The 23,964-nt window shown below is 40.4% G+C and overlaps 1 protein-coding gene across 1 annotated transcript; it reads left to right on the top strand.

Moving 5' to 3' along the window:
* The first annotated feature begins 5,583 nt into the window (after positions 1-5,583).
* On the top strand, positions 5,584-22,648 carry mfsd2ab (MFSD2 lysolipid transporter A, lysophospholipid b). Its single transcript, XM_067611396.1, has 14 exons — positions 5,584-5,836; positions 8,994-9,119; positions 10,329-10,453; positions 15,028-15,151; positions 15,549-15,627; positions 15,722-15,897; positions 16,011-16,101; positions 16,724-16,842; positions 17,137-17,220; positions 19,393-19,476; positions 19,661-19,773; positions 19,882-20,025; positions 20,377-20,553; positions 20,644-22,648. Exons 1-14 carry the CDS (start codon positions 5,747-5,749, stop codon positions 20,696-20,698), a joined length of 1,587 nt encoding a protein of 528 aa, XP_067467497.1. The 5' UTR covers positions 5,584-5,746; the 3' UTR covers positions 20,699-22,648.
* Positions 22,649-23,964: the final 1,316 nt, after the last annotated feature.

Here is a 23,964-nt window from a genome sequence, read left to right as displayed (position 1 = left end):
GTATGCCCTTGAAGATTAACTGTGATCACTGCTGAAGGGTTTGTTAAATCAGAACTGCCACACCGAGCTGGTACAGGTCCATAGAGCTCATGTGCGGTCATATTTCATTAGCTCAGAGGTAAATTACTGTAGATGTGACGGCTTTTCAATCAATACAAAGTTAATGGAAACTGGAATCTAAAAGACAAAAACCTAATTTGACAGTTTGAGCTAATGTGTTTCCTCAAAATTCTACTTTATGTAATTAAAAAGTAACGTTGGCTTCCAGAGATCACAGACATTCTCAACTGATTCAAACTTATTTGACGTGAGGTGACCCAGAATGAGAACAACTGCTTGCCAGCTGAGTTAGTGTCTTCTTTGAAACCTACCTCATGGGAAAATACCTGAACTCCTGGACACAAAGTGCATGACAACTCCCCCCTTCCCCTACAAATCTCCTCGCACAATTTTTTGTGTGTTTGTGTATGTGTGTGTGTGTGTGTGTGTGTGTATTTCCCTCCCTCCAGAGTTTCCATACCACCTGTAACTATGTATACCCCGCTGCTTGGTTGAGATGACGCACAACCTGTTGGACAGTTCCCCGCACCGTATTGCATTGCACAGTACTGCTATCTCAGACTTTTCACACACACTGTGTTTGGCAACAAATACATGCAGTCATGAGGCTCAACTCACACATACACACCTATACAGTCTATACACACAGACACAATAAATGCCAGCTAGCTTATCCAGTTGTACAGTTGTCACAAGTGCTAATGTGATGTCTATCAACAAGTAGTGTGAGTTTTACAATATCAGTGGCACTGAACAAGTTCAGGAGGCACAAAGTGCACACATACATGTACTCATACAGATACACACACATGCATAGACAGGCCTTTAGGCTTTGTTATACCCATGACTGGATCAAGCTTTCCAATGCTCCCTGCTTGCACTCAGTTTTCCATCGCTACAGACTACGCAACACAGGGCGAATCCAAGGCAATATTTCAACAATTTAAATTTGTATTTCAAGTTGCACACAGGGTCACAGCAGCTCCTTTGGGGATGTGCACCAAATAATTTCTAGTGCTTCTTCAGTAGCTAAAATGAATGGAACGGGTAAGGTGATCCATGGGAAAGTACCTTGTTAGATTAGGGTTAGGTCTCTCAGGATGAGGAGTGCAGTATGCAGGCTTTGTTGTCTCGCACTATGATGCAAGGGAGTTTGGTTTTTATTCAGTTAGGACAAATCCCCCTCGGTTTAGTTGAGCTTTGGGAGAAGCAGCTATTAGCTGACTGTGTGTATTTCCTTACAAACAATTAAGATGCTGGTCCCTGGCCCAGATGTTACTGTGTTACAGTTACTTTAGCAAGAATAGGAGAGTTTTGTTGCTTAACTATAAGATAGGGTTAGACAATATTAGAAGGTAGTAGAAATATTTCAACATGCACAAAATTGATTGCAAAAGACCAGTAAGTCTTTGCTCCAGACTTATTACAACAAAACTTTGTACTGAGTGGAGCTCAAAGGTGACAAAGTGTGGAGACATTCAAGACAGTGATTATGAAAAATATCTGGTAGTGATATTTTTAGATCTGAAGTTGTTGGGAAGCATTTCGATAGCAACCAAATATTTGTGTAATACTTGCAGAGTTAGTACTTGCACAGTGTGTAGCAGGAAAGACCCCCCCAAAGGTGAACATTCACCATTCACTGATTATCTTCTCTGTGTTTGCACAGTTGAATGTGAGTTTGAATGTCACCATTAAGTTTAAATTCCCCCTCCACTTCAAAATGTGTTTTTCTTCTGGTTCCTAATGGATATATGTGCAAAGTTCGTTTTCACATTCATCTGCTGAAAGTGGAAAGTTTCTCTGTGCTCACTGAAAATCTGATTTTAAGGGGCGGGCCTATGATCATGATTTGTGACATCACAATTAGGTTGGATGGCAATCTTAGTCCAATATTCAACTTGCACAAGTGTGATGTGGAACCTTGAAGCCTCCAGTGTGAACACACACTAATAATGGACTTTACAGTTACTGATAAGTTTAATAAAAAAATAATAGATAACAGTTTACTAATAGATTCTGATTTTTTTTAATGAGAGAGAAGAAGGAGATGATTAAGAAATTTAACAAAATAATTATACTTTTTCATGGAAAAACCATATCAGACACACATTATTGTTCCAAGCAGAGTATCTTTGTATATCTTAATACATATCTGAAGGGGATCTTTAAATTGAATTTTTTCTTTTTTCTTTCTGTGTTCATAAGCAGTAGACATTTTGACACTCTGTTTATATTCAACAATGTGACTGTGTCCTGAATTTACCAACACAACCCCAGCTAGGCCATAAAGTCTTATCTAATCTGCAGTATGTTGACACACATTGATCTGTCATGACCATTACAAACTCATACCACATGTGATTATATGGTCTGAACTTGACTGTACAGTTGGCAAGGTCATGGTTCAACTGTTCAGTGTTTAATGATGCAGTTGGGAGATTCCCAATGAGAAGTATTGGGTGTGTGTAAACAAATAGGTGTTATAGTTCAAAGATAAAGCAGCATTGTAAATAAATGTTGGAGCTAAGAGAGGCGGCAGGTGTGTGTGCTCATACCTGTGTGGGGAGTGTCACAGTGTGTGTGAGGGTTGAAAGAGCACATGTGTGCAAAGCCATAAGTAAACATTGCAAATATATATATATATATATGTATATATATACATCTCCTGTAGGCAGACACACAGATGAGTATTCAAACCAGCAGTGGTGTGTGTATAGGCTCCTGCATGTGTATACTATATGCTTCATGGTATGTGTGCTCAGCTAAAATGAGAACTTATACATGCACAGTGTCTCACCAGAGCAGAAGACGCTATGCAAATAAAGACCTAAGTCAGAGATTTGCCCTCAAGCTGCAAGCAGGTAAACTTCAGCAGGCCGCATGAGAAAAGTTGATGTTTCTTCTACCACACATGAAGAATCTTGTGTATGCTTCCTTTTAGCAGCGAGGCTATACTGTATGTGTCAATATTCATAGATGTTTAAATGGTCACTTTGAACTGTCTTCACTGATGGTCAGTACAGAGGAAAAGTGTTTACTTTCAGTTAACAGAAGCATGTACAACTTGTGAAGCTTGAGGTAGAGCATGATTAACCAGAGATAGTAAAGGAGTACCCTGACACATAGAGGCACTCATGTACCAATAATAAACAGTTATGTGCAGTGTTTGTACCTGTAGATAACATTCCCTGAACTTTATACACACACTTGCTTGCAAGTATTTTTGCAGATACATACAAGCAAGTATCTGCAAGATATAATTTAGCGTCCCAAAAAATGTCTTGTGTAGTCTCTCTGTGTAGAACTGTGGACAATGATGAGTTTACAGTAACTTGACTGTACTTTACAATAGCAGGCAATGATATTTTTTATAAAGATGTAGATGTTCTGTGATATTTCATTTTGTTTTAGATATTTTTGTTATGGTAGATAAAATGTTTTGGGTGAATATGCCTCTGTAGAATTTATCAGTTAACAGTAAAATTATATCTTATAAATAGGAAAATATATTGTTTTTACATAAAGAAAATATCAGCTGTGTATAAGAGATTCACTTCAAAATCACAAAATATGGATTTCTAATGAACCCCTTCATTAGAAATGAACAGATTCAGTAGAGCAAAGATACATTTGAGGGTATTTGAAAACTGGGACATTTCAGCACATTATAAATAAATGAATGAATGAAAATGAATTAAATAAATACATTTTTGCCAGAAATAAGGTAGATGAAGGATAATGAAACACAAAATACAAAACTAAACCCTCCAAAAAACAAAAATAAATGAATAGTAAAAACCTACTTTATTATATGTAGCCTATGCAAATAATTAAGAGTTACTGTGTTATAAAGGTATGGACAATAAAGCAGCTGAATGGGAACATAGAGCAGAACAGGAAACAACATGGCAGCCTAATAAAAATGTATTAGGATATGAAAATAATTGTAGATTAACAGTCGTTCATAGGACTGTATTCGTAGAAACACTGTCTCACAAAATTTGGACCTGACTCTGAAAAGAGAGTCTGTCATTTTTCAATATTATTATTTTGATTTTACATATTTGTTTATTCAGGTAAACATTCCGTTATAATCTCTGTGAATTCAGTTTTTTTTCTTTTTAGAGAAGTCATCATACAGTATCCATCATTCTATAAAGTGAATGTAAACTCAAATCATGACTCCTTCCAGGTTGCCTAAGGCCCCAAATTCTCAGGAAAAACACTTAGTACAGGACTTATGTTACAACGCTGAAGTCAGCTTCTGACTCAGGGTTAAGGGGGAAACATAAATAATGATATTTAGCAACTGATTCTCTGTTTTTTCACCACTTACACTTGTGAAAGAGTGTTAGACATCATAGCAAAAAGCCTTAACGCTTTTTAAACCCACTTACAGATTTGTGAAACCTTTATTTTGCTTATGGAAACAGAAAAAAGGACACTTTCACTACTTTTTTTCTCCCATCCAGACCACATTAGACCAGGTCTAGATTAAAAAACACTATAGTCAGACTTGTAAAATCTGGACTAGATTAACAAGGAGACTCCATAGACTCATTAAAACACAGTTTCAGATTTGTGAAACTTTTATTCTATTTGTGAAAAATAAAAAAAGGGTGATTTCACTGATCTTGCGGCTAGAAATAGCCAGCACAGCACGATTCCACATCTCTCCATTTTATTGGTTATGGCTATGTAAAGCTCCTCTTTCTCATTAAAAAAAACAATGTAGAAAAGTTATTTTTACCTTTTGAAATACAATCACAAAATACCTGTTGTTCTGTCACTTTTCATCAAACTGACCAGAATTATCAGTGTAATCGCCTTTTTTTTTCAGTTTTCATCAATAGAATAAAAATTTCACAAATCTGAAACTTATTTTTAATGAGTCTCTGGAGTGTCATTGGTAATCTAGTCCAGATTTGACAAGTCTAAGTATAGTGGTTTTTGATCTGGACCTGGTCTAATGTGGTCTGGATAGGGGAAAAAACAGTGAAATTGCCCTTTCTTTCTGTTTCCATATGTAAAATAAAGGTTCCACAGCGTTACGGCTTTTTGAAACGATGTCTAACACTCTTTTATAAGTGTAAGTGGTGAAAAAAACGAAGAATCAGTCGCTAAATTTCAATATTTATGTTTCCCTTAACTTAACTTTCCCTTTAACTTTCCCCTTAACCCCGAATCAGAAGCTAACTTCCACGTCTATATGATATCATGTAATGATACGAAACGTGCGACATTTTCACTGGATGTTGACATTATTCATAGTTGCTGCTGCTTATTGTGACTGTCGAGAATGTAAACAGAGCGGAGTCATACTCAGAATGGAGAAATGGAAAAAATTCGGGAGAGATGAATCTTATCTTCTCATATAGCCTGATAATAGGCTATGGATGAACAGCAGAACAGTCAGCTTCACGCGCTGTCACCGGTGGGCGGGGTTAAAACATGGCGTGAATGGCACGTTAAAAAAAACGAGAGGGGGGGCGGGTCACTTAGCTCTTGAAATTACTACGTCCACCCTCATAGACCAGATCTTCTCGGTTTTGAAAGAAGAGCGTACGACGACTACATTTGAGACGTGTTTTTTTTTCTTTCCCCCCTCTCAAATCTTATCGGAAGACTAGTTTGATTATTCTAAAACATTTTTGAGTTCAACCAAGAAACCAGCTACTCTGCTATGGCAAAAGGAGAGGGAGGCGAACAATACTCTAACGCCAGTTTGTTGAATAAACCGGGCAGCTCGGATGGCATCAAACTGGCCAGGAAGGTGAGTTTCATTCATTAATTCAACAATATTCTCGTTTATGTATGTTTTCCTGTTTAAATCCACTCAGCAGAAAACATCTGGCGAGAAAAGAGGAAGCTGAAATGTATCTTGAAAATTTGAATGAATTAGAGCAGCACGCCGGTTAATTGACGTTTTGAGGAAGTGAGTCATGAAACCTACCTTCAGAGCAGATATGCAACATACCTTACATTAGTAACTCAACAAAAATGAATGACATAATTAACAAAAAATGTATTTACATAACCAAATAAGAATAATTTCAGTGAGCAAATACTGCCCTGCAAACTCCCTCCTTTGAACTTCAACATCTGCAAATACGTCAAACCATATAACTAAAAAAGGCTTTAAACGGTGTTAGAAACAGTAAAATGTTGTAAGTTTAAGTCATAATTTGTGTTAGTAAGGCTGCAATGCTAGGGGCTTTCTGTGCACTCATTACCCTCAGCCACACAGAGCTAAATTTAAATCCCGAAAATGCCACTCTCCTTTCTCTCTTTGAGCTAAATATATGGTCGTGCGGCTGGTGAAATAAGTCCTAGACGCTGTAATTCTGAATTGTATAAATGGTCTCTATAATTAAAGTGATTTAATGTGAATGAAAATTTGCAATTTGAAACGTGAAACTCTCAAACAAACGGTTTAGGGTGTTGTCCGTTGATAACAAAATGAGATATGGCTACATCCCTCATAACACTTTATGTGGGATTCAGTAGCCGTGTGTGTGTGCTGCGTTCACGTGCACTGTTTTAGAAAATAAGTGACACAGTGCTTTGCATTTCAGTAACAAAATGAGGAGGAGAACATTTGCTTCAGCATGTTAATTCGTGTGAATAGTAGTGGGTTGTTATGAGCAATATCAGCATCAGCTCATCCTTGTTTACTGTTATGTTTTTCGTTAGATCTTTTGTTCCAAAAAGTCACTTAAAATTGGAAAAGATTCCCTCTTAGTTGGGTATGTGGCATGCAGTTTTGGTGGCAGTTCCTCTATTTCCCACAGCATTGAATGCGTCATGCAGCAACCCCACAAAGGCGACGTGTCAAACCGAAGAAGCAGACAGAGGGTATTTTCCCCAAATCCCACCCAGAATCAGAGTTTTTCCACATTTCTGTTTGCAAGAGATAGTAGAGATGCACCCACCAAATCAAAACACTCATGGTCAATCAAAATGATTTTGCTATGTTTTGAATATTTCAAAAAGCCACCTGTTCCAGCATGTGCCTTTTGACTTAAAGCATGTTATCAGTCTACAATGGTAGCATATCACTACTGGTAGCACTGATAGAAGAACAAGTAGCCTGTGAGGTAGTAATAAGAGGCAGTTTTTCGTGTCAGGTTTACAAAATAGAGTTTAATGGAAAACACATTTTCAGCTCTTATGTAACTGATGTAATTAGGATGCTTAAGGCAAAAATAGGCTATTTTAAGTGGATTGCTTCGAAGGAGTGTCAGCACAGAGTGGCATGAATACACTGTCACAACAAGACATTCTTGATTGGTTTCATGTCACAGTATGTACACTCACTGCAGTGTCATTGTAAGACTAGGAGGGGCAAAAATGTATGTCTAGGACAAAGAAATCCGGTTGACAAGCTTCCCACGCTCTGTCAGCTCAAAGTGTATTAAAGAAATTACTAGGCATTATCAGGCATGTACATACAGCGCTTATGTGACTTCTCCATCCAGTTTACAGCTGTGTTGTAAGGTTTTAGGAGAACTGTGTATCACACGGTGCGGTCAAGTTGGATCCTAGATGTGACCTAAATCACCAGGTAGCCCCAACTGTTGTAAAGCCAGCCATTGTGCTCAGTCACAAAAGTTTAAATACCAAAAATCCTCCTCTGTTTGTAATGGTGCAGGTATCTCATGTCAGGGTTTTGTCACCTAAACAAAGGTTGGGTTGAGTGTATCAACAGGACAGAGGCTGGTTTATTCACTCACAGCCACAGAGATGTTTTGTGTTGTGTTTTGATCTAAGATGAATGCAGTCAGTGTTCATTTTCTTCTCATGCATATCAAGGACATAAACTTGAGGAGTACTGAAATGTCCCTGCAGTTCAAGGTCATTTTCAAGAGCCGACGGCGTTGTCATGAAACCGCTTTTACGTTTTAGTCTGAGGCTTTTAACTGTAGCCTTTTCCTCATTCAACACCGGTGATGAAAAATTCTTTGACCAGCTACCAAGAGGGCATATTAGGCAGTCCCGAACACAACCTTTTGATTGGTCGGAGAGGAGGGTGTGTGTTTTTTTTTCGGCTCTCTGACGGCTTTACTGCGGTCAGAGCACTGGTCAAACTGGCAGACATCCCTATTGGTGTTAAGTCAGTTCAGGCCGCTGCCAAAGTGGTGTCACCCTGGCATTTTAGTGTGTGTGTGAGAGACACTCCGGTGGTGTCGTGCCCTGACACTAATCGACAGAGATTTGTGTTGCTATTAGAGGAGTCGTTTAGTGTCTGTCAGTTGAGGAAATTATTACATCTACAGTAGAGAATGAACGCTTGTTGGAAAACCAAGAGATTCTTGTTTCCTAGCAGCTGTCCCTGAGTTCTGCCAAATACGCTACATCATGGTTAGCTTTTTGCCAGCTGAGCTCTCTGGTACTTAAGACTCTGACGATAAAGAATTTAGGCCACTTTCCTTGTAAGGCGCTGTAAAATGTCTTGTTGTTTTAATCGGACTAGGGAGGAATAGGCGAGACTGAAGGAACAACAGGTTGAGGATTACACTCTTAAGAAAGAAATTGGTGAAGTTGCCTATTTATAAGCCAGGCGACTATACTGTATACTGTATCCCTGTCAGGATTAAGTTGCTGTGGTTGACTCTGCAGAATGGACCCCACCTAGAATTACACGGACTGGTTACATGCCAAAGCCTGCAAATGTTTGTGGGCAGCTGTGTATACTGAGCCTTAAAGACACTTTCTCCAAATGTAGGTTAATGCTGAATGTGTAAAAATTCATTTGTTAGGCATTATCTTTACAGTGCAAAGACGGATCCTCTGTCTACTATTTTGCCTGCAGTTTTATGAAATTTCCTAACCCTGGTTCCACTTTTAAAGCCAATTATGTTAAGCTAATTATGTTCCTTTTTATTAACTGTGTTTTTTTTCCTTTTTTCTCTTTGCTTGTGTTCCCTCAGCGTGAGCATAGGAACAGGTTGTCAATCTGCAGTAAGATATGCTATGCTATCGGTGGAGCGCCCTACCAGATCACAGGATGTGCCCTGGGCTTCTTTCTGCAGATCTATCTACTGGATGTAGCACAGGTGAGAAACTCCACGATCACAGCTGCCTGGCGCAACCTTTCCAGCGTTACTTTCATAGCACCGATCTAAATATAGCCAACTTGATTCCCAAAAAGGACCACCTTACGGGGAATGGGAACATGAACATCCGCTACTGTCTGTCCACTCCTCTGTGCTGTCCTGTCACAGTATGTGAGGTGGCATTTACAGTCTAAAGGGCAAGAAGTTGTACGTGATCCCTCCTGTGCCCTTCAAGCACCTCTTCTCATAATCGAAGACATTGTGACCACCAAAGCTGACCGACAAAGGCGGTGATTGTCCTGGAAAAATGGAAGAGGTGGAAAAATGTTTTTGAAAGTCCAAGATGGGCTCCACTGTAACATCAAAAGGCTTACAGGGGCTCATTCTTGGAAAAAAACGTAGGGGAGGGGGGGTTTGATGGTAGTACAATGAGGAGGGGCTCGCTTTAATGGGCTCTGACACTAATCTGATGGTTAAGGCCAAGGCGGCATGTAAGTCAAACGGCTTCCCAGGGTTTAGCTTTGTCCGGCTACCAGGGTTGTTGATTAAGAGTCTATTGGATGACACAGCATGGCGCAGATTGTACAGTCAGGAGTGAAGCATCCATCCTGCCTGGCTTCCAGTCAGACTCGTCTCCTCTGCACAGCGCTGGATGAAGAGCAGACACGGCGAGCTGCCAAGTGGCACCTTCGCTGTTTGACTTGATTCTTGCTACATGCTGCCTTTTGACTATTTTCTTAGGAAATGCTGAAAGATCAGCAAAGAAAAGATCACTCCCTAATCGTTCACAGTTTGGTTTTTTTTTTCTTTTGTGTGTGTGTTCTTCTGAAAAGTACTGTTTTGAGATTGGTGACAAACGTGAATATATATGATGTATACTTAGAGTATCTGAAATACATCTTGTGGAAATGTTTGATGCTAAATGTCAATAATATATGAATTGCTAAAAAAAGAAACTACTCATTGTTGCGTCAAAGCTACACACCCTTTCACCAAAGAGCTGCTTTCAGTGAGTGAGCTGTTCATCCGGATATGTATATTTTGTCCGTTTATTTGTCATATTTAGTCACCCTGGAGCAGATGCTGATACTATATTATGGTATTCACAGGACGTGCTGCTACTTGTAACATTAGGAAATAATGTTAGTCAGTTGTGTACGTGTTCAGTCGCAGCTATTCTAATCTTTGCATCTTCTCCTTTTTTGGCAGTTGGATCCCTTCTACGCCTCCATCATCTTGTTCGTGGGCCGAGCCTGGGACGCGGTAACGGACCCCACGGTGGGCTTCCTGGTCTCCCGAAGCCCATGGACACGTGTCGGACGCATGCTGCCCTGGTAGGTTTAGTTCCCAGCTGGAAGAACAAAAAGATCAACATGTTAGAGCTGTTTTTAAGGGAATCTGTGCAGTTTTATCAGGTGTATCATCCTCCTCCGGCTCTATTGTTTAGGTCTCTACCAAACCACATCCATCATCTTGTAGATAAAGTGCCAAAGTTGTTTAATCAGTTGTCCTGTATTTGGTTTTGGAAATACTACACAGGGAACTGACTTCAGCCTTTGGCGAGTCAGAGGTGTGACTGAAGGTTTTCCAACTGTATGCTGTAGCGTGTCAGTGTTTTGGGGCGGGGCTTTGTGCTGTTTGAATCACCCGCGTCATCTTTACTAGAGGGGGGTCGCGCTGATGCAATTACTACCATACCATTTCCTCATTGCCTACACATGCGTATACATGTCTATTCAAGCTCCCTCCCCCCTCCCTTTCTCTCTCTTTCACACACACACACACACACCCACCCCCAAGTGCTGCTATGCATACTGGCCATTAAATATTCCACTGAAAATGCCAAAGCCAAATCGTAAAGGCACTGAGGCTTTTGGTTTTTTTTACTAAACAAATATAGGAGGGTTCAGCAGGTGCTGGTCTTTCCCACAGCATGGCCTTTTGGCATGGTATTGATAAATATAGCTCCTGCCTGCTACTGAGCGAGCAAATCTTAACGGCCCTCTCCCTTTTTTATGAGAAATTCCTCAAGAGGACTCCGACTGTGAACGGGTACAAAATTAAACATTCACTCTCATATTTGACCTGTGCAATTTATGTGAAACACCCTCACTGCTCGGAGGAAAATGAACTCGCCCTGCACCCTTGTCGTGTTAATGGTGCCTGTGTGCAGCAGCCAAGGCGAGGGAGCGGGAGGCCTGTGATGCTTCAGGCTTCTTTCACGGAAAAGGTTACTGACCCTTTTCTTTTTAACCCCCTATATCCCTTCCCCCCACATCCCCGCCTCTCAATATCTTAGCAACGTACGTGGGTTTATCTCTTGAGTTATCTTGTACGTGGTCCCACAGTTGTCAAAAATTACATACCCTACTGGAGGTGGATGTGCGAGGAGGGTATGAATGACGCCGTTATGCAAGTGAAGCTCGGTGTAGGATGTCAAGGGGGGAGCAGCTGGTTGTAGAGGTTGCTGCCAGTCCCCTGTCAACACAGAAGATGTTTTAGAGCTACTGTTCTGCAATAGTTGGGAACATGAGGTACTCATTGTGGGTTCATGGAAGACAGAGACGGGCCAGTGGAAAAGGCAATGAGGTGACAGAGGAGAATGAGGGCAAGATTTCTCAAACGGCAGCGTCATTATGAGCGCCACAAGGAGCTGAAGAGCTCAACCAGAGAGCTTATCTACCCATCTACCTGCTTGATTTTAAAATAATCTTATCTCCCACACTGCTTAGGAAATCTGTGCGTCTTGTGCAAGAAGGGACGCAACTGGGAAATGAACCCAGTCGTGTGATGTCGTTCTCAGTTTCTCCTGTTAAATGCTCCTTTGGGTGTGCCTCCAGTGGGGCGACCTGCCTAATTAATTTACAACACAAAGGAATGATCATCCTGTTTGGTAGCAGTGCCATAAATGTACCTCTCTGGAAATCAAATTGAAACTGTGGCAGTAACATATGAGCAAATGTATTTATAACCAAATGATCATGAATTTGCCATCAGAGTTGACTTTTTCAACCACAGTATAAATGGTTTTTTAAAGGTTTCTAAAGCTATGTTTGGAATATTGAGTGTCATAGATGTAACTGTAAAACACTTTTTAATCCAAAAAATGTATTTCTTTAGTATTCTCTGATTGCACAGTCTAAAGTTGAAATGATGTATGTTGTATACTACTTTGATAATTTGGTGTATGCATAAAATTCATCTTAATGAGACTTAGTTTTATGGATGTGCTGGAGGGGTTAGGTTACTTTATCATTATTGTGATTTTCATCGAGTTGCTGACATTCGAATGAAAGTCTCGAAAGTGGGTCAATGCTGGATGCTGCTTGTGATATGCAAGATACATCTTGTCCATTTGTTGTTAGAGATAGGGTGTGGTTGTGGGGGGTTGCAGGAGCAGGAGAGATGGAGGAATGATTGGCATGTTCAGTCACATTATGGTCAGTTCGGTCATAAAGATGTGAGGAGATGATGAGCGCGGTAGCTGGGAGCGCAGAGGAAGCAGGAGAAAGGCGGCAAAGCAGCTCCATCTTAAAAGCTCTGTGTTTTAGGGAGCGGGGGAGGGGAGACGTGAGTCAAACTGGCTTCTCATTGGTCCAGCCCACAACACACCACCGACATGAGCCAATGGCGCCTCAGCTGTCGAGTATGAGGGCTGGAAAGGATTTTTTAAGACTCGCTGAGGAATCCAGGAGGTTACTACAGTTCACACCGCAGAGCGAGAGCAGAATGAGTTGCACTGTTGCCGCAGAGCTACCGGAGCAGTCACTAATGACTGGGCTGCTGGTTTCCTGCTATTTCTTAAACATGCATTTAAATTAATTCCACTGACTGTTTAGCATCCAAACAGCTTGAATCATTACTTCAGCAAATATTGACTCTTTGTTTTTCCTCATATGAATATTTTTTAATGTTCTGTGATCTCTTAAGCAGTTGTTTAAGCAAGAAAATATGACTCCAAGGCCTCAAAGTCAGTGTTTGGCAGGTTTTATCTCTCTGCAGCTGTTTCACCTCCCCAACCCAATGATGGCTGCCAAGAGCATAAAAAAAAAAAAAAAAATTGTAACTGTCAGGCAGTAAGACAAGTTTTTGCAGTCGATAGGTGCCAAACTACAGACTGTCACCTGCTAAGTTGTCACCCTGCTCTAGTCAGCATGGCTATTTCAGATTTAAATTTGATTCCAGGAGAGGCATCAGGCCAGTACTTATATGGCCTGCTGTGTAACTGCAGTTCTGCAAGCACAGTGCCAGTTTTGGTTTTAACCTTGTAAAGCTCAAGAAAAGCTTACACTGAAAAAGAAAGTTTTTAAGAAAGTCTTTTTCAAAAGGAAACTTGTAAAACTTTAAGAGATTCAGTCTTTTGTGTTTTGCCATCACAGCCCCTTTCATTTTTATGATAGGATGTCTGAATGAAATTTTAAGGAAGCGCCTCGCCTAATTTCGTAGGTGTTCGTCTCATGTGGCGCGAAGGAAGTAAATTCTCAAATGTACTGTCATTTCAGGTCTTGATAAAAACATCTGGTCCTGCACACACCCCCACAGTGACTTCACACAAGAGTACATTTAATCAGATCACATGCGTGAGAGAGCCTGCTGAACATTGCTTCTCTTGACATTTCCCTGATGTCCGTCCTGTACATCAGAGTTTGTCGGCTTAAGTTGATTCGTGGTGATTCTGAAGTGAAGCTGCTTAGCGCTTTGATTGGATATCAGCCACTGCGATGGCTAGAAATTGCATCACTGTGTGTGTATGTATATATATATATATATCTATATGTGTCATGGCAAGCTTTTGCATGTGGTCTACTGTGATGAGTTCATATCCTGTCTGGTAAAGGATGAATCACATTTCTGTTCGAGCGTAGGTAAGCAGGATACCCTGACATGTTTCCTGTTCCACAAGCAAGATTCTTATTTCCGGTGGTGTGGTTGACTCAATCTGGTGTCTGATTGGAGATTGTTGATCTGACCATAGGAAATAGGCGAACAGTGAGAGGAAGTGACAGAAGGAATTCAACTCTGGCGGGAATTCTCCATCATTTCCTCATAAAATGACCTCATGGTGTGTATATACGGGATGTTAAACAGCTGAGGAGGAGGACAGGATGGCACGGATGTGTTAACAAAACTGAAACACTATGTTCTCATTTGAGCATAGATTTGAACATTGGAACACCCTTTTTCTACACTCACACACATAGAGTTGCCTCATTGAACCTTCATTTATGTAACAGAGGGTGTTTTTATAGGCAGAAGTGTATCACTAGAAACTGAATTTGAATCATTTTTATTTTAGTTTGGATTGTTTAACTTGAATAATTGCATTAAAAAAACTGAATCTGAACAGCATCGCTCTTCCTCAACGACCAGATGTGTGTCTCAGTGAACTCAAACCGATTTGCATGAGCTGAAACCGAATTGCGAGAACCGAATGTGGAAGTATAGAGATATATAATAATAGATAATATAGAGATTTGAATTTTCGGTGAGGATCAAACACAATTTCAGAGCAACTGAATTCAATTCAGTCAAAAGACAAGTTTGGTTTTGTTCAGCAGCATTCCACAGTGAGATGTCCTCAAATGAACCTCAGACCCAGATATACTTCAAGCTCAACCTGTTTCATGTTCAGCGGGAACACTATGTCCCTGATAACAACAGTCACCAAACAGTGCCGAGCTGGGGAGAGTTTGGCACAAATTAAATGAAAGACACACTTGAATGGCTACAGTTTGTTATGTAATGAGTGGCCCCCTTTTTTTCATAAAGGCTGCTAGTTGTTTACAGAGTTTAGAGTGTTTCACGCTCGGTTAAGATCACGTGTTCATCCACTCTTGTTGTTGTTGTTGTCCCCCCCCTCAACCCCACCACCCCCCTTCCCCTCTCTATCCATCCTGTCCATCTGTAGGATCCTGCTCTCAACCCCTCTGGCTGTGCTTTCCTATTTTCTCATATGGTACGTTCCTCCCTTTGAGGACGGCAAAGTCATCTGGTACCTTTTCTTCTACTGCCTCTTCCAGTCCCTTCAAACTGTGAGTATGACACACACACACACACACACACACACACACACACACACACACACACACACCTGATGCAATACTTGATATACAGGGTCATGGAAAACATTGATTTCCTCGTGCAATTCAGAGGAACAATGTTACACCCTTTCACCCCCTCAATGACTTATTGTATAACAACAAAGGTTGTCATGGTGCTAAAATTAAGTAACTTTATGTTTCCTTTTTTTTGTTTTTAAGCTTCTTGATCAGCACATATTGTAGCAATATTCCCAAAATAGATGCAGAACATTTTGTAAAAGCGAAATGTTCCAAAGTCTTTGCATGACCAAAAAATGAATTGAAAAGCTGTGTCTTGTTAAATTTTTCTCACTTTTTTCCTCTTTTTTTTTTTTTCCTTTGGCATTAGTGCTTCCATGTGCCGTACTCTGCCCTCACCATGTTCATCAGCTCGGAGCAGAAAGAAAGGGACTCGGCCACCGCATACAGTGAGTATCATATCATGAATCTCCTGGGAAGGAAAACAAAAAAGTCAAGTGTGTCACCCCCTAACTAAACATTTCTGATCTGTCCTCCAATCAGGGATGACGGTGGAGGTTCTTGGCACCGTGCTCGGTACAGCCATCCAGGGTCAGATTGTGGGGATGGCCAACGCACCATGCCTCCCAGGACCCGGCGACATCTTACTAGATCAGATCAACTCCACCGAGTCTGCCGATCTCAACAACAGCGAACCTGTCATCTCCCTGGACCACACGGTAAACACACTTGTATTTATTACTTACACAAGTACTGATTGAACAAGGTAGAAGTAAAATTCAGGATATTTTTTTCTAACTGTCCCTTTCTTCTCTCATTCCTCCCCTGGCAGAAAACGGCCTACATGATTTCCTCTGGTGTTATCTGCTCAATCTATGTCCTCTGTGCCATCATTCTTTTCTTCGGCGTGAGAGAACAAAAAGGTAAGAGTTCACATCTCAATCGAAGCGCTGCCATCCTGCAACGTAGCTGCCATCATCCACTCTTTTAATTTGCATCATCAGAGGGAAAACATGTTGAATACAATGGGAAATCACCTTACCTTTTTATGTATCATCAAATATCACATAAAAACAGCTCCTTACATTCTTTTGTTTGAATTATTACTAAATAAAACAATATTTTGGGTGGGAAAGTTTTATGACCAGAAATACTGTTAAACATCCCCCCAAAAAGTTTCAGTTTCTCAAGTTAAGCTTCCTGATTTGACACAGATTAACAAGTCTTTGATGTGGTAGATCTGTCATCGATGTTTGTAGTCTAGGCCAATGGGGACGCACAGTTCTAGCTGCATGTGATGGTGTGACAGTGGGCTGACAGCGTGTGGCGTGGCTTTAGTTAAATTAGAAACCTCGTGACCGGCGATGAATCATATAGATGCGTTTTGTGCAGAGCGTGAAAAGCAGCTCCTCATGTAAAACGAATCGGGGGCGGGGTATCGGTGGGGGGTGCACACCATAAGGAATAAGAGATAAAAATGTATTCAAGTGGATGTCATTTTGTATCATTATTTCATTTTTTTTCCCATTTTCTCCTCCTCCCCAGATTCTTCCCGTCTCAGGTCAGAGCCCATGGGTTTCTTCCAGGGGATTAAGCTGGTGATGGGGCATGGACCTTATGCCAAACTCGTCATGGTCTTCCTCTTTACCTCACTAGCTTTCATGGTGCGTATAGAGACACACACACTTATATTACAGACTCGTAGGACGTGCAGTTTGTCAATCTGTTTGCTGTTTTTGGGCAAGAATACTCTTCCAGAGGTCTGTCTTGTGTTTGTTTTTTCTGATTTGTTGGAAGTCTCTTGCTGGTTTCCTCCTAACCCGAGTTTACTTTACGCCTGCCAGGTTGCCTGGTGTGTGTGTGTGTGTGTGTGTGTGTGTGTGTGTGTGTGTGTGTGTGTGTGTGTGTGTGTGTGTGTGTGTTATAAAATTTGACTGAGTTTCTTCTTCTTTCTGCAGCTCCTGGAGGGAAACTTTGCTCTGTTCTGCAGCTCCACACTAGGCTTCAGAAACGACTTCCAGAATATTCTGCTGGTCATCATGGTGAGTACACACACAGGTGACATTTTCAGACACGCAGATAGGTGCACTGTTGCCATAGCAACGCATACGAAACCCCGAGCAGCCCATTTCAGTGGAATAAGTTAAGCCATTAGCTTCAGAGTGCAGACAAAAGCTTCCCTCCTAGGACGAACACATAAATTGTCTTCAGTAACAAGGCCAGTCTGTTCTCCATTAGAGAACAGTGTCTGCTGGCTGCCCATTTCCATGATGTGTGACCGGTCTCCCTGAATGCCATCCCATTCCCACAGACAGTGAGGAAGCCACCGCAACACTTGGCTACAAGAAAACTCATCTCATTCCGATATCTTTTCATTTATCTCACTTGGCCTCCCTTTTGTATAAACTTGTATCCAGAGAGAAGTTTCTCATATCTAAGAGCCACTCAACCATCAGGTCCTGACAGGTTTCAAACCCAATTAATTCACAGATGTGCCTACAGTAGCACGCACAGCAGAACTGTACAGGGTGAGAAAGTACAGGTTAGAGAGGTTGAAAAGATTACATGCTTTGATCCTTTACTTTATGGAAAGGATTATGGAGCCAAGGAGGCCACCTTTTTTTTTTTTTTTAAAGTACATTTATTTAGTGAAATGACTTTTTAGAAGCTTCAACACATTAAGCTTTGAGAGAAATGGCTCCTTATGAGGTTATCCATAATTTTTTATCCTAATCCTCACCTTCAGTAATCTGAGGAGATGTCAGATCTTATTAGAACACAAAGATAAAGTTAAACAAATGAAACAACATCATATAGGCGCTCAGTGGTTATCATTGTTGCCTCACAGCAAGAAGGTCCTGGGTTCAAACCTGTTTGGAGTTTGCATGTTATCTCCATGTTTGCATGGGTTTCTGCTTGGTGCTCTGGATTGCTCCCACCATCAAAGACATGTGTTAGGTTAATACTTCTATAAGTGCCCATGACCCCTTGGCACCAGCAAAAAGAACTTGAGCTTGTCCTCATGCGCCCACCGCGGCTGCCCACTGCTCCTGCTGTATAGGATGGGTCAAATGCAGAGGATTCATTTCATTTCAATGTATGAGCGTTGAGAAATGACAATAAAGCCTGAAACCCAATCTTACAACTCTGACTGCTTGCCAGTTACTGGATGAGCACAGTAATGTTCAGATGACATGAAACATTGTGTGAGAGCAGTGAGAGTTCATCAAATGGCAACAAACAAAAAGAGCCTTGTCTGTGCTTCTTGCTAATGTGATGCACGTTGCAAAAAGCATGCTGTGTAGTACATTGTACTCCAGTTTTGCCGCTGAACTGCAAATTAACTAATTGGGCCGGACAGTTTTATGGGAGAGGAGTAGACACGTTTCACTACCGAATACATTGAGGTCAGCTGTAGAAAACATGTTTTATGATGTCTGCAAAGAAGATAAACTGTATATATAAGTGGTATTGACTGATAAGTGGATGTTGGTGTCTGTGACACTCGTGCGTTTACTGGTGAAGTTCAGACTCCGTTCAAGCGTGCGCACAGACACACTTATGCATGGAAATACAAAGGAGATTCTTTACTCGTAGTGAGAAACCACATAAAATGGCGCAAAGCCACAACAGAAAGTGAGACAGACTAACAGACAGACTAACACAGATGACTGTGCAGCCAGACAGGAGAGGTGTGTCTGTGGTCTATCTCTGGGAGCGTAACCTTTCATTCATATGCATTTGAGAAGGTAGAAAAATACTGTTGCACCAGGACTGTGTTATCTTTACTTTAGTCAAACACAGAAGGGTCAGAGGTCACACTGATCTGAGTGAGTCCTCCGTCCGCCTGTAGAGTCAAAGGATGACCCCTGCGGATTATTGCATCACATTGAGCTCAGATTTGCTCTGGGAAGAGCGGAGGATGCCACATTGTCTTCTGTCTTCACTGTTGTGTTTGGCAGACACGAGAGGTCAAATGTGCGTCGTCTGCATCACCACGCTTTCAAGTGTTTTCAAACCCATATGGAAGCTGAAGCATTTTGAGAATGCGTCTAATTTCATGCTTGTTTACTATTATGTAACACAACACAGAGGGTCATCCTTTGCTTCAGCAAAATAACATTAACCTGTAATAGAAGACCCTGTGTGGAATATTTCTGTGTGTCAAGAGAAAACAGGTGGTTAACCAGACTTTAATGTTTTTCCCCCCTCAGCTCTCCGCTACTTTGGCCATCCCCTTCTGGCAGTGGTTTCTGACTCGCTTTGGGAAAAAGACGGCGGTTTACGCTGGCACCTTGGTAAGGCCCGCAGACACGTCCACACACCACTTCTAAGTCATGAGAAGTCTGTAAGACTGACAGGAATTAAGTGATTCTCTGTGAGTTGTAGGGAAGTGGCTCTAGTGGGAAGTGAATCTCTGAAGGACAGCTAATTTTTAATTTTATGTGCATTAGTGGTCTAATGTGTTTCTGTTCTTTCCAGTCTGTGGTTCCCTTCATGATCCTGGTGGTGTGTTTGAAGAGTAACCTGATTGTCACCTACATTGTCTCCTTCGCTGCTGGGGTTGGAGTGGCTGCAGCCTTCCTGCTGCCCTGGTGAGACACCTGCTTGACCCTTTGTGGACTTTACATTCTTAAATACTTCAATTCTGTGCACAAGTTAAAGAAAAACATTTCTGACTGAAACTCTTTTCGTCTCGTCAGGTCTATGCTGCCTGATGTTGTCGACGATTTCCAAGTGCAGAACCCTGAATCCACTGGCCACGAGGCCCTCTTCTATTCCTTCTATGTCTTCTTCACCAAGTTCGCCTCTGGAGTCTCCCTTGGCATCTCCACTCTCAGTTTAGAGTAAGTTAAGAATGTTTTGTAGGTCTTTTCATCAAGTTTTTTTCAGGACACAATAAAGAAAAGTCATGAATGAGGCTAATCCAAATCTCCAAGCACCCTAATCCCTTATCAAAGCAAGGAAATCCTTTAACTTTCATTTGATTAAGTACAGTAAGTCTGTAGTGTGCATGCATGCATCACATGACGGAGTTCACAGCAGTCTGTTGGCCTTTGATCAGTGATTTGGTGGGAAGTTGTATCTGTACAACTCAGATTCTGTAAATATGAATGTTCTACAATGTATAAAGATGTGAAATCTGTTACTCTCCAAGTGTTTTCAGTTCCATAACTATATATTTTTTCCTTCTTTAGTTTTGCAGGCTACATCAGTCGAGGTTGCACCCAACCAGTGGAAGTGGATATAACCTTGAAAATACTGGTTTCCGCTGCCCCCATAGCTCTCATCATAATCGGCCTCATCATATTGTACTCTTATCCAATCGATGAGGAGAGGAGGCAAGGCAACCGCAAATTACTACAGGAACAGAGGTAAGGCTGTGGATTTAAAAATCACGCGTTTTGTGTTTGCATGTCGGTGAAGCAGAACTCCAACTGAAGACACTCTTTATTTTCTCACAGGGACAACGAGGCAGATTCTGAAACAGACTCGACAGAACTGGCCAACATGATCTAGCACATTTTACAGACCCACGGACCAATCGAGTGATCGACTGGCATTTTGCACTGGGCGGGACCAACGGACCTGAGCCTGTCGGATCATACAGACACTGCCTTGTCCAATCACATTGCTGCTGTTCAACGTCTACAAAACCTGATTGGTTCAGAAGTGTCGCCGCTTCAGCCACACTGAGGCCTTTCTAGAGACTGATATCCTAGCCTTTGTGTTGGTGACATTTTCCCAGCATGATGTTCACTCTCTTCTTTCAGTCAGATCTCAAAAGCCTTACTTTTTGTACAACGTGCTACTTTTGAGTACTGCAGAAAAAACTTTTTTTTTTTTTTTTTTTTTAAAGGTTGGTCTCAGTTGAAATTGCACAAAACCGTGAAATGTGATGGGAGCAGGGGACGTGTTTACTCCACGCTGCCATTTGTTGGTGCTACTCGCTGGAGCTGAACAGTTCCCATCCTTATACGTACGTCAAGCACTAATGACCATGAGCACTGCGCTAAAAACAGCATTATAGTTCTGTCAACATCATGTGAAACTTGAACAAATAGCGATAATGCCTTAATTTCAGCTCCATTTTTGGGGAGAAAATTTCCAGACTGACAAACTGTAACTTGAGTCAGTCTCTTGCTCTTGAGTCATTGTCTTGGTATGTACTTTGAATATGTTTAAATGTGTTTTGTACTTTTTACAATTTCTCCTCATAGTTTACTAAAAGCAGCCAGATTGTTTCCACCTCATCCCCATCCTACTGGCTTTTCTAGAAAGAGGGAGTAATAATGATGTTGGAACAAATGGCCAAAACGGTAACAGCAGTGCTCTGAAGGGCTCTTTTTATTTCTCCACCGTTATACTGAAACCACTACAATAGTAAAAGCTGTTAGTTTGCACAGATAACTGCAATGTTTATCCATCGATTACAATATTTATAGGACAGCGACTGTAGACAGGAAAACCTTTCCTCTAAATGCTTACATTGACACAATACCAAGCAAAACAGTGACTACAGCCAGGACTAATTTAGCGATATCATTATTTAAGTATTTATTAGTTTTGATTTTACTTTTTTTGAATTCCTGGTAAGTCATACTTCTTGCAGTATTTAAATCTATTTAAGGCCTGTAAGGTTGTCCTCACAGAATTATCCATTTCAAAATGAGGCAAATGGGTCAAATTTTAAAACATTCACACGCCTTTTAATGCATGTTGCCATCGCTGATGTCTTTGCTCCATATGCATTCAAAAAGGGAAGCTCATAATTGTCAAAAAAAAAAAAGGTTGAAAGATGGGAAAGTGTACATGTTGTAGTCTTCCTGAATGTTTTTTTTGTTTTTTTTTTTGTACATAAGTGTGTAAATTGAAGGAACAACCAAGATGCTTTATGATCATCTCAATCCCTGTTATAAAAATGAGGATTGACATCGTTCATATCCATTGATATGGAAATGTGTACATTCAATTTCATATGTTATACATACTGCTACATCTTCGACGTGTTGTTTCTGACAACTGGGAAACCGATGTGAAAAATGTCATGTTTCATCCTCTTTTTCTTTTTTTTCTTAAGTTTTGTTCTAAGATTTTTCACATCACTAGTAGAGGCCCACACTGTGCCATTGTCACCCACTAAACCTGTAATAATTGTACATCCTGTAAATCTCGTCCTGTTTTATTTTCATTGTTTTGTCTTTTGTTGGATCTGTCAGCGAACGTCCCTCTTGACTCTTGAGGCTGTAGCCAAATGTGTGAGCTTTAAAAAACAGGGACACACAGACGCCTTGTGTACATGCCTCCTGTGCATATGTATATATTGTACGTAAACGTGTAAATATCTTTGATATTTGTGGTTGCAAGTGAAATGAACTTATGTACACTGTACTGTAGTTATTTAAGGAAAAAAACGTTGAGATTGAAGAGATGTTAATAAATACTAATTGATAAGTGTACTGTGAACAAGTCGTCATAACATTTATTACTTAAAATATGTCACAAGCATAAGCCAATTTAAGCACCATTTAAATTATAGATATTTTTATATGTTTTATTGATATACTTTAATATCACACATGCAGCATGTGAATAATTAGCCACACATGAAGAAACATGAGGATTTCCTTCTAAGTCTCATGTTTTAAGAGGCTTTATCTTCTTTAAAACATGTGTTCTTCCGCTCATCAGAAACTATTCAAAAAGTATTTGAGCTGTAATACTTAAAATTTCAGCAGGTTTGAAAACATAAAACATAAAAAAGATAAATGAAACAGGCCCATACTTAACAAGACCTTTGGAAAAAAGCAGATTCATTCACAAAACTGACTCATTTGTGTAACTGGATTTACCCACCAAACACACACACACATAGACATGCTATGAATAAGTTTTTGTTAAAGGCATAAATCAAATAAAGTGTTTACATACATCATACCCATCATACCACCCTACGTCACTACCTTACAGCCTGCTAAACACGGTGACGCAGTGGGTATTCATGGTCCACTACTGCCATCTAGTGTGAGGGTTTGTTAATTAAAAAAAGAATGTGACTAAGACTACACTACTTACCGCTGTTATTCCTGTTTTACAGTTTATAGTTACACATTTCATTAAAAAGAATGAATATATATATATATGTTTCAAATTATGACACACTTCACTTGAGAATCATAAATTAAATAATCTATCACATCCGTTCATGAGTGTTTAGGTTGGGATTTTAGTGGTTTTCTGAGTATAGCAACATTCAGCCACAGATTCTTTGCAGCATTAAAAGATGATCTGTGCATTAATATACAATTTAGCAATTTACTGTTTTTTTTGTTTTGTTTTTTTAAGCTCCCTCTTGCTTCATTGCATTTACAGAGCAAATTATGTATCTTATGATACTTGTCTACACATCATAAACCAGATTTTTAGCTTTCATACATTTGAGTTGATAATTGCTTAAAGATCACCTCTAGACATGTTGTTAGGTATGTAAAAATAATCTGCTTGGAATCATAATATGTCTTATATGGTTTTCCACAAAAAATGTCCAATTATGTCATTCAAATAAAAAATCAGATTTAAGTTGAGCACAGAGAAACTTTCCACTTTCAGCAGATGAATGTGAAAACAAATTTTGCACGTATATCCAATAGGAACCAGAAGAAAAACACATTTTGAAGTGGAGGTGGACTTTAAACTTAATGGTGACATTCAAACTCACATTCAACTGCAAGCACAGAGAAGATAATCAGTGCATGGTGAATGTTCACCTTTGGGAGGTCTTTCTT

Source organism: Thunnus thynnus, chromosome 15 (genome assembly GCF_963924715.1).
Source record: "Thunnus thynnus chromosome 15, fThuThy2.1, whole genome shotgun sequence".
NCBI classification, from domain to species: domain Eukaryota; kingdom Metazoa; phylum Chordata; class Actinopteri; order Scombriformes; family Scombridae; genus Thunnus; species Thunnus thynnus.
Note: the sequence above shows the minus strand (reverse complement) of the source record. Positions and strands in the feature narration are given on the sequence as shown.